At 36.3% G+C, this 17,327-nt stretch overlaps 1 protein-coding gene across 1 annotated transcript in view; it reads left to right on the plus strand.

Annotated features, from left to right (window-relative positions):
- The window catches only part of POLN (DNA polymerase nu), a 90,697-nt gene that overhangs the window by 54,868 nt on the left and 18,502 nt on the right, over positions 1-17,327 (plus strand). Inside the window, exons 18-21 of the mRNA XM_059845319.1 lie at positions 1,319-1,401; positions 5,543-5,674; positions 8,514-8,624; positions 12,330-12,408. Of these exons, the coding sequence (XP_059701302.1) occupies positions 1,319-1,401; positions 5,543-5,674; positions 8,514-8,624; positions 12,330-12,408 (405 nt within the window). The remainder of the gene's footprint in view (positions 1-1,318; positions 1,402-5,542; positions 5,675-8,513; positions 8,625-12,329; positions 12,409-17,327) is intronic.

A 17,327-nucleotide genomic window follows, 5' to 3' on the forward strand; every position in this document is an offset into this window, starting at 1 on the left:
TCAAAAATCTGTACTGCTTTAAAGACTTGCTTAAATCTGATTTCATCCAGTGTCTGCCTATTTGTCATTCAGAATGCCTAATTATACCAGCACTGAGCATAGGCTTGGCTAAAATCAGTGTATGAGGTAAGCCAGCAAAAATTTGTGGCTCTGCTGATTTTCTAGAAATTTGAATATCTTAATATTGGTGAAAGACTTTCCTTGAAGAAGATTCACAGAAACACACCATTTTCTCAAAGCTCCTCAGCTAAAACCTTCACAACAAAGCATCTTTCATGATAAAAAAGCTTTCATAGCAAACCATAGAAAACTTTAGCTTTAAAAATGCAACCAGACTCATGAAAAAAATTGGCAGTCTCATAGGGACACTTTTTCCCAAATGGTGCAGATATCATCAGGTATCTCTGAATAACAATTAATCTCCATGTTTCAAATACAATTTTTGCAGGTATTTGTTTTCAGAGAGTTAGAATATGATTTCCCCCAACACGATTCCATTTAAACCAAATGATCAATATTCTTCAGTGCTTTCAGTTCTTAATAATTTCAGTATTCTTTCTGAAGCTGCATTTTGATAAGGAAAACTATAGATGGCACATACTTGATGATTGCAGAGTCATAGCTTTTCTATGACTTTTCCCTTTTCCCTTTTCATTGCTAAATCCATCAGCATTTTTGTAGGACTGCTTTATGTCAGTTGGGAGAGAATGGGAACTGGGAAGGAGCACACTTGGCTGGGAGTAATCTGGATGCACTCTTGAGTTCAGAATCAGCCACTGCTGCTGTTCTATGGAGCCTTGCTATTGTGGAGCTCTGTAAGGCATATGGAGCAAGCAGTGCCTGCTTCAATCAGTTATTTCTTGAAAAAAGGTTGGATATTTCTGTTAGTGAAGCCCTGATAATAATCTTATTTAAACAAGCTTTAGGTCAGACTTCTGCTTTGAGTCTCTAGACCCTCACATCTTGAAGAAATGCTGCTGCTGGAAATAATTAATTTTTCTCATGAGCCACTATTAAATACTCCTCAATCTGAAAAACTAGTGATATTGTAGTAGAATTTTTCCTAACCAAGAATTTAATTAAAAAGGAAAGGAGAAGATTAAAATGAAAATAAATAGTTTAATTTCCTATGGACTATCACTATGAAAATTTGTAATGAAATTGTGCATTCCTGGCTGAAAACAAAAGCTCTTAAGTACATCTATTCGTATCTTACTGTTTTGTAGTTATTAACTGATTATTGATTTTAAATAAATTTTCTGTGGGGTTAACAATGTAGTTTTAACTGAAAATATGTGATTTTTGTTTGTTTGTTTAGGAAAGGGATTCCAATTGAACAAGTGAAACATGCTGATAGAGAGCAAGCAAAGCGTATTGTTTACTCTGTGGTTTATGGAGCAGGTAGGCATTTTTAGGAAAAAACCCAGGACTGTCAATTTATACTTTATTCATCATTTATATAAGTAGACTGAATTTAGAAAGGTGAGTAAAAGTTTGTCAGAGTATTGCATTTATATTTTTATCCAGTATTATTAAATTATCTACTCAGTATAAAAATTATTAAATTAATGTAGTTACATTGCCATATACAAAGATTGTCTGATTTTGTATTTATTTACTGCTGATATAACTGAAGCATATATCTAATTTTGAGTGGACTTTTAAATTAACTAATTAACTAGAATTAACTAATTTTCTTATTATACAGACAGAGATGAGAATAACTGCAATGAAATTTTAAAAACTCCAATATTGTTTTAAATCACATTTATAGAATCACAGAATGGCAGAGATTGGAAGGGACCTCTGGAGGTCATCAGATCCAGCCCCTTGTTCAAGCAGGGCTGTTTGCCTAGGACTATGTCCAGATTTTCAGTGTCTTCAAGGCTGGAGAAAGGGCTCTTCAAGGCTCCACAGCCTCCCTGGGCAACCTGTGCCAGTGCTTGCTCACCCTCACAGTGTAAAAGTGTTCCCTTACTTGAGTGTTAATGTTTGCTGCCATTTCTTCACAACTGCAGAAAATCCACTGTTGCCCATTCTGCCTGAGTCCTGACCAGGCCCCAGATAAGTCAAGATGTTCTTCACATTTTCCAAAACTGCCTGCTATATCTAAATGATGCCCTACACTGCTTATGCTTCAGACATGCTTCGAGTTACCTTTTCTAGGGAGACAGATGCCTGTGTGTCATCAGCCTAGAAACTCTTGTGAATTGGTTTCAGTGAGCACCTGACTAACTTTCTCTACAGAGGATGAGTTCTTGAAAAAGTCATTTAGGAAATGAGATCCCTGGGCTGCCAGCTTTATGTAACTTGGAAACAATGTTACATCTTGAGTTCCTGGTTGTGAATGATTTCTAAGCCATCTTTTGCACTGAGTCCTTGAACCAAAGGCAGAATCAACCAGGGTATTCCATTTATCATTTATGGTATTCAGTTGGGAAAAAATGCATCAAATTCAGCTCTCCCAAACATCTATTTTATGTTTAAGTGTGTGTGTGTGTGTGTGTGCATACACGTCTGCATTTTTACATTAAACTGTATTGCATTTGAAACCTCTGTGTTTAAAATCTCTATCAAAAAAGCCCAGCATTAGTACCCTACATTATAAATTTAGACCTGTCTGTGCTGAGACTGGAATCAAATCTTCCATTTCTCACCTGAATGGTTTCATCACTGGTTTTACTTTACAAAATGCCAGCATTATGACCCCTGCCCCTTGGTCCATGCAAATGGTACAAATTTCCTATCTCTTCTCTTCACTGTGGGTGGAACAGGCAGATACCAGATGTAATCAGAAGAATCACCACCAGTTAAATGGCCTGTAGTTCTGTATAGAGTCAGAAATGCCTCAGTTCCTGGGGCTCAGTGGGATCCTATGTCTGTCTACTAATCTATGGAGAACTTTAATGTTTGCATTTAAGCACAGTGTTGGCACTCCCTCACTTCCTCTGAACCAGGCACTAAAGATTTCAGTGCAGCAGTGCTTGATATGTGTCTACATTTACTTGTTTGCTTTGTGTCCCTCTCTCTCAAACTAGGGCAGTTGAAGCACCTCGAAGATAATAAGAAGTTTCCAGTTTATTAGAAGTGTGATCAGATCCTAATTAAGACATGAAATGGTATCATTAAACCACTTAGATGGAAACTGGGCTGACAAAAAGTAATTGTTAGATACCTGAAATTGATGGACTGAATTCCACCCACAGTTTGTCTCCCTTCAAAAGACAGCTCACTTTTCATAAATGAGACATTTTTATACAGCTCAAGAGTGTGAATAATATTTCTTTTAGGATTGAAAACTACAAAAACACTCCCTGAGGAGCTTGCTTGTATTATGCTTACAGGAGCTAATAAAAACCTTTCACGTTGTAAATAGTAATCTTTTTTTTTTTTTTTCTTAGGTTGTATGTTTTGTTTTCTTAGGTTGCACTTGGTTCATGCTTTCAAGGTCTTTTCTTTAATTCTGAAGGATAATAAAAGAAAACGATTGGTAATTAGGAAAAAGCTTTCACCCAGAGGGGTGGTTGGGCCCTGGAACAGGCTCCCCTGGGCAGTGGTCACAGCCCCGAGCCTGACAAGAGTTCTAGAAGCATTTGGACAGCACTTCCAGGCACATGATGTGACTCTTGGGGTGTCCTGTGCAGGCCCAGGAATTGATCCTTGTGGGTCCCTTCCAGCTCAGGACACTCTATAAGTATTTTTGGTTTGTTTAGAGCAGTTCAATTCACCTGATTCTGCCTTAGTCATCTTGTAGAACTAAGACACAGGCAACTTAAAGTTCTGTAAAATAAGGAATTCCTTCTATTCAATGGCTGGATGTTCAAGCCCTGGACTGACACTGAGTGCTATCACAGTGTTTAAATGAAACTAATGTTACTTTCATTTTTGAAAGATGATATTGCAGAATAGAGAACACTGAAGCTCACAGGCTGCTGCTAATAATTACCCTGGCACAGATAATGCAAGAAGAGTGCTCAGAGAAAGTTTAGTCCGTCCTGGGCTTTGCCTTGCATGGCCTGTGCTCCTGCACTGTGGAGCATATCTGACACAATTATGTGGCTGTTCATTCCCCTCTTTTTGCTTTCTGGGAACTGCATTTCCCTGGGTCCTTCCAGGCATCCTTGGTAATATTGTGCTTTAATTTTCCTGGTATTTTATGCAATTGTTCTGTATATTAATAGTTCTTTAAATGGATAACATGGACAAACTTAGATGTTACAGTTCTCTAAGGAAGCTACAGTAGTCTCCTAGCTGTTAGTAAGGTGTGCTTTATCAAATAGATTTGTCATTTGCTGATCCAGGAAGAAAACCCAAATTAATTAGCTGTCAAAAAAAAAAAAAAAAGAGTACAGATCTATAATAGCTCAGCAAATGTCATCCTGGATGTCTGTGTGAATTTCTTCCTCTAGCACCTTGTCCAGACTGGTGTTCTTGCAGCTCAGTGCAGATCCTGGCGTGTCTGAGAACAAAATGCTACAAGAATTGTTCTGAAATGCACATCAGCCTGACAGTGATGGCATTTAGATGGCTGCAATCCTCTCTCTTTTTAAAGTGCTAGACAATTTTTCTTGACAGTCTTACTGTGACAATGACTATTCTGTGCCTTTGGTGCCTTGAGGTGTCTCCTCTCAGCTTATGTTCTTTGCAAACAGCGCTGGCTCTGTGTTGCTGTGCAGCTGACATAAATATATCTGTCTTTCAAACTTCATATGACTAATGTTGATGTATGTTTTATTTTTACTGGAACTGTTTGATTTATAAGTGGGTTTAAACGGTAGCTCTTAATTTATATTTTAACACTCTGGAATATCTTCAGGGTTTTTTTCCACATTTTCTTATAAATGCTCTTAGATACAGCATAACAGATATTGTGCTCCTATATCCTGTCCAAAAGCTATTATTCCTTCTCCCTCTGTTGGAACACTTTTTCTGTTTTTTCTTTTTCCATTTTTTTCCTTTTTCCAACCCTTTTATCTCAAAACTTGGACCCCAATTTCTACTGACATTGAGGTGCCTAGGACACTTTGAAATCTATGGGACCCAGCCTCCAAACATCCTTTCTTAATTCAGACTGAATTCTAAAACTTCTAGCTAAATTTAAACATCTCCATCCTTTTTTAGATATTCATTACATTTGTGTTTGTTAAAAGTTAATTTCAAACTTTATCTGCTCTTCAAAGTTTGGAGATTGCAACACTAGTTCAGTGTTGCATATGATACTTAAAGTAACAGCATTGCTCTGTGAGCAAAAGAGATTTCAACCACATTATAGGTATAAATTATAACTAGGCATTTCTTAATTGCATACTTCTTATATACTTCCTACTAATTATATACTTAATCCAGTAACTTCAGTAAAACATTCAAGCTCAGGGTTAAACATCTATTTTGTTGCAATATGATTTTAGTGTATCAGATCCATCCTCTTTCATAGAGGTAAGTAAAGTTAATTAATTCCACTAATTGTGCATGAATGTGCTCTTTTATGTAGTGGTTTCCTGTTCTGCTTTATTGCATATAGAGATAATTTCTGTGCCACCAGGTAAAGAACGCCTCGCTGACTGCTTGGGAATTACTCCTGTTCAAGCCAGTCAATTTATAGAGAGTTTTATGCAAAAATACAAGAAAGTGCATGAATTTACAAAGCAAACCATTGAGCAGTGCCGGAATAAAGGTAATCCAAATCTGTGACCGTATTTTGTTTATTGATCTGCACTGTGTGACAGTGGTGAAGACAAAGATTCAACTTGACCCAAATTCAGATAGTTTCAGGACAAGAGAAAAAGATGGAATATCCTTTCTTGGTGAATCAGGGGCCTGGGTTTTTTTTCTTTTTGTAGCCCTAAAAGGAGCTGGTTAAGTCTGCCTTTTTTCAGAAAGATACTAACAGAATAAGACATCTGTTCTCAGAATGAACCCCACTTAATGTCAAGTTACACTGCATCATTTTGACATATAATGTACTCCAACAGAAAAAAAGCCCAAGGAATCTTCTTCCTAATAAATTGGGTACATGGCTGCTGGACCGTGGAAGTTCAGTCAATTTACACAGCCAGTTTTTTTAAACTTATTTTTTCTTTGCATCAATCAGAATTTATGTTCTTGAAGTTCAGGTGGTAGCTGTAGTGACAGATGTGTGCAGCGTGCTTCTGGAGCCAGCAGCTGCAAACTCTTCTTGCACCAAATTTGTTTTTAGTCTACATATTCATTTATATTTAGTGAATCCTAGGAGTGCAGTAATTTGAGAAGAGAAAACATAGCTGCTTGAAATATTGTCTTTTAAAAGCTAATTAGCAGAACTGTCAAAATTTAGTTCTTTTGTTTCTTAATAGGGCATGCAGTACTAAGACATTTTTTAGAAATAAATAGTAAATTTGCAATATAATATTACCCATCACTGTATGGGTGAGTGTCATGACAGAAACATATAATTCACTTCTAGTCATGAAAATTGGTACTATTAATTTTTTGTACTTTGTAGGCCCTCAAAACCTATGGGAAGTATGCACTGTCATTGTGTTACACATTTCCATTCCTTTGTTTATTAATATTGCTCAAGAAAAGTGAAGTTACTGAACATCCATTTTTAGCTGTAATTAAGCCAAACATAACATACCTAGTAAAATATTACACATTTATGATATATTTATGATGTATTTAAAATAACTCAGCATTCTTTTCTTTAAAGTGAATGAATTTCAATGACCAGACTTCTGTGCAAGAAAATCTGCTTTATGAGTTCAGTAGACAGGAATGTCATGACTAATACTCTAAAGTCATCAAAACACCCTTGTCTAATTACTTCTTACTCCTTCTCACACTCCTGCCTATCAACCACTTCAACCATTAATGGTAGAAGAGCAATCTGTTTAGGTTGTACAAACTTTAGAAATCTGCAGCAGATCAATATTATTTAATATTTTTCTGGTTAATCCACCTTGGATTCTAACTTTCAAAAAAAACCATTCCAATCTATTGGGCTCATTAGAGGGTAATATTTTAACTTATCTGCAGTTCAAAGGTGAGCAGCATCCCCCTGACTAATATTTTTCAAGTGTTATGAATATCTGATACTCCATGTAGACAAGAAAAGCATATAAATAATTCTATTATGAGGAAGATATTTGATAGTGTATATATTACTATCCTGCATTTTTATGAAATTATTGACATATTGAAAAGACCACATTAAGGACTCATTCAGGCATGCATTGCAGATTAATCATTAACACCAGGCACCTTCTCTGCCACTGTTACCCAAAAGGTGGGGTTTGTCTGGGGATGCTGCTCAGTTATGAGGAGTCACACCTCACAGGAATCAGGAGATTGCAGCAAATCTGATTTTACCTAAGAATACAATGCTTCAAAAATTCTATCTTTAAATACTGTCATTCATGGAAAAGGGTAAATTGGGAAGACTGATTTGCCAAAGAATACCCTAACTTCCAGATAATTCAGTTTCTTGTTTCAAAACTGGTACTTTTGTTATCAGCCCTCCTGGAAATGCACTAATTCAAAGAAAGCTGAATTAATTCATCCTCTGCACACAAGCCTGGGTATGTATTGTCCATAATAGGGTGATACCTTTTTGTTTGAAGAGGTCTCCTCACCACTTGTGCTTGTGCAGCAGAGGAGATGAAACTATGTCAGTCTGAATTTCCATGGTATCTAATGACAAATCATGGGTAGTCAAGGTGATCAGAAATATAAAGAAAAAGATGCATTTTTAACATGGATGGTTTTTCATTTTTCTTAAAATAAGAAGTTTATTTTTGAATATAAGCTAAGTTTGTGTGTGTTATTTTGACAAGAGGAACCTCACATCTCTTTTTCTATCTCAACTCCTCTCACTTGCCCTCCAAATAGGGTTTTTTTAGGAAAATACGTCATAGGGCCTAACATAAAGCTTTAACTCTGTTTTTATGTTTCTTTTAAACTAAAAAATCCCACCACACTAGAGTTAAGGAAGTTTGGCTGTGAAAGGAACACAGAAATACTACATAAAGAAAATGGAAAAAAAAAAAAAACAACTTTTCCCCCCCCCCCCCAAAAACCTATTTTATATTTTTGGGAAATATTCATTACTCATTTAATTACTCTACAAATTGATTTTTCTTTACTATTCCCAAGTAAACTATTCATTGTGTGGAAAGCTCTAATTATGGCTGCTAATAGATAGCTAATTCTGCTAGGTATTTATAGTTTCATCACCCACAGAGAGAGCTTGCTGCTTTATCAGTAGACATTCCTAATAAAAATTTAACAGCCTTAAAGCACTAAAGTTTTCCTTGTATAACATGTACCAATTCTCTGAATTAAATAACACTTAAACCAAAAATACAATAAGTGTTGAAGGTTTAAATAATCTCTGAATATTTTCAGGGGACAAAATATTAAATTGACTCAGGCAGCACATAATTACAAATATCTGTATTATTTTCAAAAAGGATTTTTGAAATTTAATTTTAATCACTCTATATCACATCAAAGTAATTTTGTTGAAATCCTGCAAGGTTACGTGGTTTCCATAATGGGACGCAAAAGGCCCCTGGCCAACATCAATGCACAGGATTACAAACTACGCACTCAAGCAGAGAGGCAGGCTGTAAATTTTGTTGTTCAAGGTAAAGATCTGCCTCCCTACCTTCCTCTCTACCCACCTGTCTTTATCCCTGCTTGGCTTTAGTGGGCAACAACTCTGATAATCTCAGAAGAATGAATCTTAGAGTCGTCTACTTGAGTAGGCGTGGGTTTTCCTGTGAAAAAGAAGTTAAAATTATATATTCTATCTACCTTGGAAATTGCCAGTAAACAGAATAATATCATAATAATGATAATATTAATAACAGCAACAGTATAAATGTTCTAATACACTAAAGTGCTCTGTGATAGTTAAATGTAGGTATTGATGCAAACTATGTATAGAGAGAATATCTAGAATTCTGTTCTTCAGATGCATTGTTTCTTTAAACACTTTCTTTTCTGGTTTTTATAGTCTGTTACTCCAGAGGGGTTTCTGTGATTCTGTTTCTTACAGATTCCAGCTTTTATTTTGCCAGGTAGCTTTAGTTTCAGAAATACAGCATGTTAAAATAATTGTGTATTGTTATTATTATTATTTTTTTTTAAATCCAGCTCATTCTTTGCAGAAATTTCAAACTTAATTCTGTGCAGGTCAAGAAAAAAGGTGGTTTTTTTCACAGAAAACCATTTTACATATAGATTGGAAATGTAAATGTCAGCATTCTGTGCTCACATGTTAGTTCATCTGATGCAATAACATACTCTGGTTAGGTCACTTGGGTATGTACAGAATTTAGCCACCCAAAGGAAAAAAAACCTGAGCTGTCAGCCCAACTGAGATCCCTCTCTTGATGTCCCTTAGACGAAGTTTTTTTTTTAATTGAGTGATGCTGACAGGGTTTTCTTTAAGTTACCCTGAGAGTGTACAATTTACAGGCAAGGAAAAAGTGCTTTCTAGACATGGTGATGGCATGCTCCTTCTAAAGTTATTTGAATTTTCCTTTTGAAAGTATCACTTTCTCTCCAAATATTATTCATTTTAATGTTTCATTTTTAAAATGACTTAAGTATTTATGTCATGTTTGGCAGTCTTTAAGTACTGTCTCTGCAAAGATACCTACAGGTCTAGAATTCTAATTCTAATTCTCATTCTGAGTCCTGCAGTGCACACAGTGCAGCACTGATAAAGAGACACAGCCCTCTGAGCAGCATTTGCTGTGTCCATCTGTCCCAAGAGCTGGAGCAAGGCTGTCACGGGACTGTTTATGGAACACTCACTTCTATGTACCTACAATAATAAGATTGTCAGATTTCACTGTCAGTTCAAGCGATACTGGAGGACAAATCTGATGAAAAATAATGTAATTGTTACTTAAAATGGAATATTAGAAGGTGTGGTGAAGCAAGGATTTAGAATTCCAAAATATTTGGTATTCCCAAATTTTATTAAAAAATTAATTCTAGACTACCATATATTTTAATTTGAAGATTTCAGCTATAAGATAATATTTGAAGACTACAAAAAATTATGGTAAAACCTTTTGTCATATTTAGCGTACTAAAACTGCATTTAATATGTGTTTTATAGTTATGCCTAATAGTCGAATTAATATAAGTAATCTACATTTTGATTTTGGTATCAGCAGCTGATAGCAGAACATTTCAGATGCATGACAATATTGAGATGAATGTAGAATTACAGCTATGAACTATTACAATTGGGTTTCTCACACTTCCTTCATAGTGTTTTTTCTTATTTTGAATATTTCCCAGTTCAATAGTTTTCGCCAATGTACAGCATATTATTCTCCAGTTATTATTCAGTTGTACCTATTCCCATGGAGCAAACAGTTTGTTTTATCTTTAATATTTTCTTTTTTAAAAGGAAATTATTTTCTTTTAAAAATAGGATACCTCTAAAAATCATATTTCAGTAAAAAAATATTTTGAGAAGCCTTTCAAATTTTATTACTCTATAATGTTTCATAAGGAATGTATCTAGAACATATCTTTGTGATGGACTAAAGGCTCAGTATAGTTTTATTCTCACAATCACTGCGATATTTGCCTTTTCTTTGCTGAAACAGCCTTTCTTACTTTTTATATCAGTTGTCCCTTTTTGCAATGTGTTGAGTAATTTGCCACATCATTTGAACAGGAAAACAAGACAGGTATTTGAGGCTAAACCCACAGTCAGACATTGCCATCTCGATCATCAGCTGAGGGTCTGCATGGGTGCAGTTAACGAGCAAAACAGTCTCTGCATGGGATCCAGAGGGAGCAGTTTGTCATAGATGACTGTGGAGAAAGAGATGATCTTAAGCCTTTGTCCTTGTTCTCTTAGATGTTCTTCCCTAGCCAAAAAGGCCCACTGTATCCTGGGGGACACCAGGCACAACCTCCCTGGCTGGTCACTGTCCCACTCTGCTCTGCCCTGGTGTGGCCCCACCTCACATCCTGTGTGCAGTTTGGGTGCCTCCATAGGAGAAGGGCATCAAAGTGTCAGACTGTGTGCAGAGGAGAGTCACCAAGACAGTGAAAGGTGTTGAGGACAAGACTTACAAGGAGCAGCTGAAGCCCCTTGTGTTGTTCAGCCTGGAGAAGAAAAGACTGTGGTGTGACCTCATCCCAGTGTACAGGTTCCTCAAGGGAGGCAGTGGAGGGGAAGATGCTGAGCTCCTTTCACCAGTGACAGCTGTAGGACCTGTCACTACAGGGAATGGCATGAGGCTGTGTCAGGGAGGTTTAGGTTGGGTATTAGGAAAAGGTTCTTCACCCAGAGGGTGGCTGTGCACTGGAACAGGCTCCCCAAGGCAGTGGTCACAGCCCCAGGCCTGACAGAGTTCAAGTGTTTGGACAATGCTCTCAGTCATATGGTTCAGATTTAGAGTCCTGAAGGAAGGGGGGAGTTAGGGAGTGTGACTTGATGAACTCTCTGTGTCCCGAACTCTCTGTGTCCCTTCAGATTGGAGATTTCTGTGATTCTCTGATTACCTCTCAGCAGAGTACCCTTGTCACTTGGCTACCTGGCTGTTCTCTGCCCCTATTCTGAAAGTTGAATCATTTGGAAGAAAACATTCAGAATTCATTGAGTTACAGGGTTGTAAAAATGACCTTGATCTAGGACATTTAGGATGTTTAATATTTAGGAAGGATTATGGTTTCCACTCTTTACTCAAAGGATTGTTTTTATATTTTATCAGGTAAATCTTTTGTGTAAAATGTTTGGATCAGAATAAAGCCCTGCACCAAACTGCAGGCCTGGAGAATTATTCTGCCTCTTGATGACCAGAAATGTGTCATTTATTCTGTGCTATGACACTGTTTTATGCACCACTGCTCTTAACACTGTAGTGTAATGAATATACTTTACATACACATGGAAATATGAAAAAGTGTAAAATTAAGGCTCCAAATTGAAATGCAACACTGAAACAATGTTCTGACCTTTTGTGACATTAAACTTTAATTGATTAATAGATAAATTTTAATTAAAGCTTAGAGATAGATAATTTCATACTTATTTTATAGAAAACATTTTTTCAACAGTCGTGAATGACAAATTCACCTTTAATTAACACATGATTTCATATTGTTATTTTCTAGTTTTAATTAACATATAATTACTTCCTCTGTTATTTATTAATCTTAAAATGTTTCTCATATTACAATAATTGGATCTGCTAGTTTACAAAATTCTTATAATTCAGAATCTTCTGATATTTTTTGTTCCTATGCCATAGTTCCAAGAAGAACATTTTCTTTTTGCATGCTTTAAATTAAAACCAGATCACTTTCTTTCGTAGGCTCTGCAGCTGATCTTTGTAAAATGGCTATGGTGAAGATTTTTGCCTCTGTTGTCATTTCTCCAACTTTAACAGCCAGGTTAGTAATGAATAACTGCAAAACTGCTGGGTTTCAAAACAAAATTAGTTGAAATGAATATTTTTCTGGCATTTTAAGCAGCTCTAGAACTACCATGTGTACCTCTGAGTCTTTTAACAAGCGAGGACATGCAGAATGGTTTTATACACTGAAAATTATATCTTTGTGCTTAAATGGTTGGATCTGTAAATGCCTCCCAAGGCATTGAAGTGCCCCAGGGTCATTTAAGCTCGGTCAGATCTAATTCAGTGGTAGTTCTGCACCTTTGAAATCAAATGCACTGATCATATCCTTCCTGTATTTGAGTGTATTGTACAGTGGGAATTGAACATTCAATGGGCTGGGAAAAAAAACAGGAATCAGGAAACCAGTGCTCAAGCAAAATAAATGAACATTTTTTCATTCTTGTATAGATGGCTTTTCTTTAAAGAAAAGCTCAGTCATCATGATTCTCTTCTGTTGTGACTGCTCAGAGTTGGGTGGGAGATCACAGAATGTCCTCAAAGAGTTTTATGCCAGTAGCAGAAATAATGAAGTCAAAGTCTACTTTTCCTGTGGAGAAGTTGGTCCAGACAGTCATTGAACATTATTACTTGCTGCAATAGAAAGAGACTTTGAAGTCAAATATGTAGGAAAAAACCCCAACTCAGTGGTTTCCCATCTTTGGTAATGCAAAGATTTTGTAGCAAGCAATCCAGTAGAACATGAATTGGTGCAGTAGAAGTTTAGACAAAAGCAGAGTAGTGCAAGTAGGGCAGAACATCAATGTTTCTGCTGTCATCTAGGAAGGATGATAACAATTTAGCTGTAGCAATCATGCATTGAGGACTTCTGTGGGTGTGCAGCTCAGTACAAAGAAATAGGGTTTGTCCTTCTCAATATACTTGGCAATTATGGGTATTATCAAATCCTATAAGTAATTTGTGTGTGTTAGTGTATCATTGACACACAGCAGTGTTGTCTTATTTGATCAATGTTTGAAAATACAATTTCTAATTACAAAAAGAAATTCAATTTGTTGAATTCAAAGTAGTTAGACTCATTCCTATGCTAAAAATAAAACAACTTCTGAGTGACTCTTAAATGTTGCAACTTTTTAAGCAAAATACCATTGAACTATTAAAAAAAAAGTAAAGTAAGTGACCCACTAGTGCAAATCTGAAAAGGGAAATTGTTCTTTGATGGAGATCCTGCCTGCACTCAGACAATGATACATTTATGTATTAAATGTTGGATGATGCAGTATCACATATTGCATTGTACACTTTCAGGCAGATTGTCTGCACTGATTATAATTCATTTTGCTACCTGAGCTGAATGAAGAGCCCAGAATCTGTCAGCTGTGGCATGGATGAAAATTTCTGTAGCAGTAGCAGGCATAACTGAGTTAGATGAGTGATAGAGGAGCAGCTAACAGCTTTTAGTGGGGGAGGCAAGTGGAGGTGGTGCAAGGGCAAAGAACATACTACATTCTGTAGTTCCTGCCTGGCACACAGATCTTTAGGTTCAGCAACTGCCTGTTTGTTGTAATTCTGAGAAAGCCAAAGTTTTTTGCTACTAATGTCACATCTGATTAAGCTTGTGAATGTTTTTTTTTCTCTCAACAGAAAATTTAACTTGGGTTTTTCTTTCTTAAAATTATTTATTTTAAAGAAGTAATGTCACCAAATGGCATAGAGATAACAGACATGGGGAAGTATTGGAGCTGTACATGTTGAAATTCCTGGTGTTGTGAAAGCCTAGGGAAATGGCTACACCAGATAACAGGAAAATATCACTGCCTATCCTGCTTGTTCCTATCATAAATGTCACAGCCGGGAAAGACCAACACTGCAAGGGCATTTTAAAAGGATAGATTGTGTTAAACAGGAGTTTTGAACTTCTGCCAGCCATTAACAACTGGATGGCTTTGCTAGAGGAGAGTGTTTTAGTAGTCAATAATGGCTCCTTGCTATAATATTTAGTAGGTACTTACAGACCAGGCTTGTCAGAAAAGCACAATCAATGCCTTTGTAAATTCTGTAAACACTTCCCCACTTGGACAGTGACATTTGAAAATGTCAGAAGGATCTTGCCAAAAGAATATGGGACTGAAACTTAAAATATTGTGTTTCTGCTTGTCTGCCAGGTGACATTCAGTTAGTTATTTTTTCAGTGGTCTGTTTCTTGATTTTCTTATCAGTCAGGTCAGGATAGTGATTCTGACATCCTTTATAAAGCCTTTAGAAAAATATTGTCGAAAGGAAGTGTGGACATAATTGGTGCTATTGTAACAGTGGGAATGTACAATAGCTCTTCCAAAATGAAAAATATAATCAATCTTCTATTATCACTCCATCAGATCATATTCATTCCAAAGATAGCATACTACTATCTTTTCTTCTATCTTCATACCCCTGTAAGTATCTTTATTTCCCTGTTAGAACTTTTAATTTTGGAAACAGGGTTTTCACTTTGAACAGCATATCAAAGAGAAATATCATTTTTACATGCTTTAGAAGTGATTATGAACATTTACCCTGGGAGACAGTATTCTACTAAGCATAGCTTAGTTTTGGCTAACACTCAACATTCTGTCTTCCTTACCTTAGAAATAGAGAAAAAAATAATTCTAAATAAGGTCTTACAGTTCTTAGTGTTAGTTTGCAGGCATGTTTGCAGTCTTCACTCTCAACACTGCATTCATTGTTCCTGTGCTGGAGGCTGTTCAGCAGTGAACAAGCTCTGACCCAATAGTGTGAAGCTTCATTTTTGTGTGACTAGCAGTCAGTAGATTTTTAGTTCTTGTTTGCACATATGATACTGTATTTGGAAGTCAGGAAAGGTGATCAAGTTACATTTTCATGATGCTTCATCAGAGAGGTGTTCTTGATGAAACAGTATATTCCACTGTGACTGTGCAATTCTGTCAACAATCTCATTTTTCTCTTTATGTTTCTTTATATTCTAACTCAAATACTAGCCTAGCAGTTTATGCAGCTGACAATAACAAGTCAATCAATTACTTGGAAGCAATTTTACAGAAATCAGGAAAAATAGTACTAAATGTAATATATATGATACAGATCTAATATCAGCATGGGTTGACTACTGACATCAGTGTTAATATCTCTGCATTTTGTGTGGTGCTGACAAGTAATCAAAAGTTTTCAGGCTTCTCCTGTATTACCTCGATCTTTCTTTAGATGTTCTGCTGCTGCTGGCCATGTTGCTCACTGAAAATATGCTGCTAGCATAAATTATTGAAGTGCCAGCTTTTACCCATCTGATGCAATCCACAGAACCTCCTCACAATGTTTCCTGCAGGCAGATGATAGCAGAGAAACTTTTGAAATGAGATCATGACATACAGTAGCAACTGAAAGAAACTTTTGAAATGAGATCCAGACATACAGTAGCAACTGGAAGAAAGATTTATGGAATTAATGAGAATGCAAAGGTGAACTTGGTGAACTTAGGTGGACAGTTGTAGTTCTTTTCTGTGATTAAAACATCACTGCTGTGAGAGTGACATGGAAACTTGGTGAGAAAGAAGGGTGCTGGCAAATTGTGGAAGAATTGCTGCCTATAGCATTTCTTGTACATATTATCATTTTGTAAGCTGAAGAAGCACTGATGTTACCCAAGGCCCACCAGGTATTACATGGACTTCTCAGTATCTCAACAACATGTACATGAATTTTAACAAATCTACAGAACTATTGAGTAATTTGGTGTGAATCCACCAAATCTGCTTTTGTATGAAATTATTGTTCCTTCAGCTCTGGACCTGTGCCACAAACACACAGCTTTACTTCTTAGCATGTCTGGAGCCCAGTTAAAGAGACAGGTTAAACCACAGGCCAAATATAAATGAGTAATCTGAAAAGGAGAAACCACCAGCAAATAAAAGCAAAGGGTTTATTTTCTTGGTTGGTCCCAGCTGCTTTTCAATAGCAGTGGAGTTTTGTATGTCTTCCTCAAGGAACACCTTTATCAAGCTAATGATTTTCTGTGCTGGTGAGCTGTAAATACAACTCACTTCTACAGATATCTAAATTGGTTAGAAACAGCTCTTATTGTCCCAGCAACAAGTATTGTTTTATGTGACCTGGATTTTTTTCAGATACAAGTTATGTGATCAGTCAAAATTGATTAATTTCCTGAAAGTGGCTTTCAGTTTTAGTACAACACAGGAATCTAGCAGCATTTTTATAAGATGTGTAGGGATTCAAGAATTATTACTTTATAAACTGCTTATAATCTCTCAGATTCATAAAAAGGGCATATTAATAAGCCCAACTTCCTGACTGCATCATAGTTTCAAACAAATAAATTAAGTAAAATTCATAGTGCTGCTGCTATGTGTGTTGATCTTCTTTAATTTGGGGCATAAAACTTACGTCCATCTATCTGTTTCTTCAGGAGTTAAAGAACTGGTTTTACTCATGTTTCTTCTCTAGCAGTTAACCAGGATTTTCAAATAAATGCTTTTTGCTCTGGTATTCTGCCCACAATTCCCACTTTTTTTGTGCCAAAACTCCTTAATGTGTTAACTCTAGCAAGATGATTAACTTTTATCTTTAGCCTAATACTGGAGAAATTGAACTACAAGGAAAAGATAAGTTTTGGATTCTGCTTGAGAGAAGAATGAGATTGTTGTTTCACAGACAAATGCTTTTGTTTCTGTAGCAGAAGGAAACTTCTTAGGTTATATTGCACTCTCCATAGCTGATGTCTAATATGTAGCTCTTTGCCTCCCAAAGCAGCCAAATAACATTGAATTTCTATGCAAGCTGTAACTTAGAAAAATCATCACTCTCCTCAAGCAACCAAAGCAGTATTTTGCACGTATCCACAAGATGGTGAGCTGTTACCTGAACACTTCATGCTCAGTGAGCCAGAGCAAATCAGACTAATTTATTCTTTATAGAAAGAGC

Source organism: Haemorhous mexicanus, chromosome 4 (assembly GCF_027477595.1).
Source record: "Haemorhous mexicanus isolate bHaeMex1 chromosome 4, bHaeMex1.pri, whole genome shotgun sequence".
Taxonomy (NCBI): Eukaryota; Metazoa; Chordata; class Aves; order Passeriformes; family Fringillidae; genus Haemorhous; species Haemorhous mexicanus.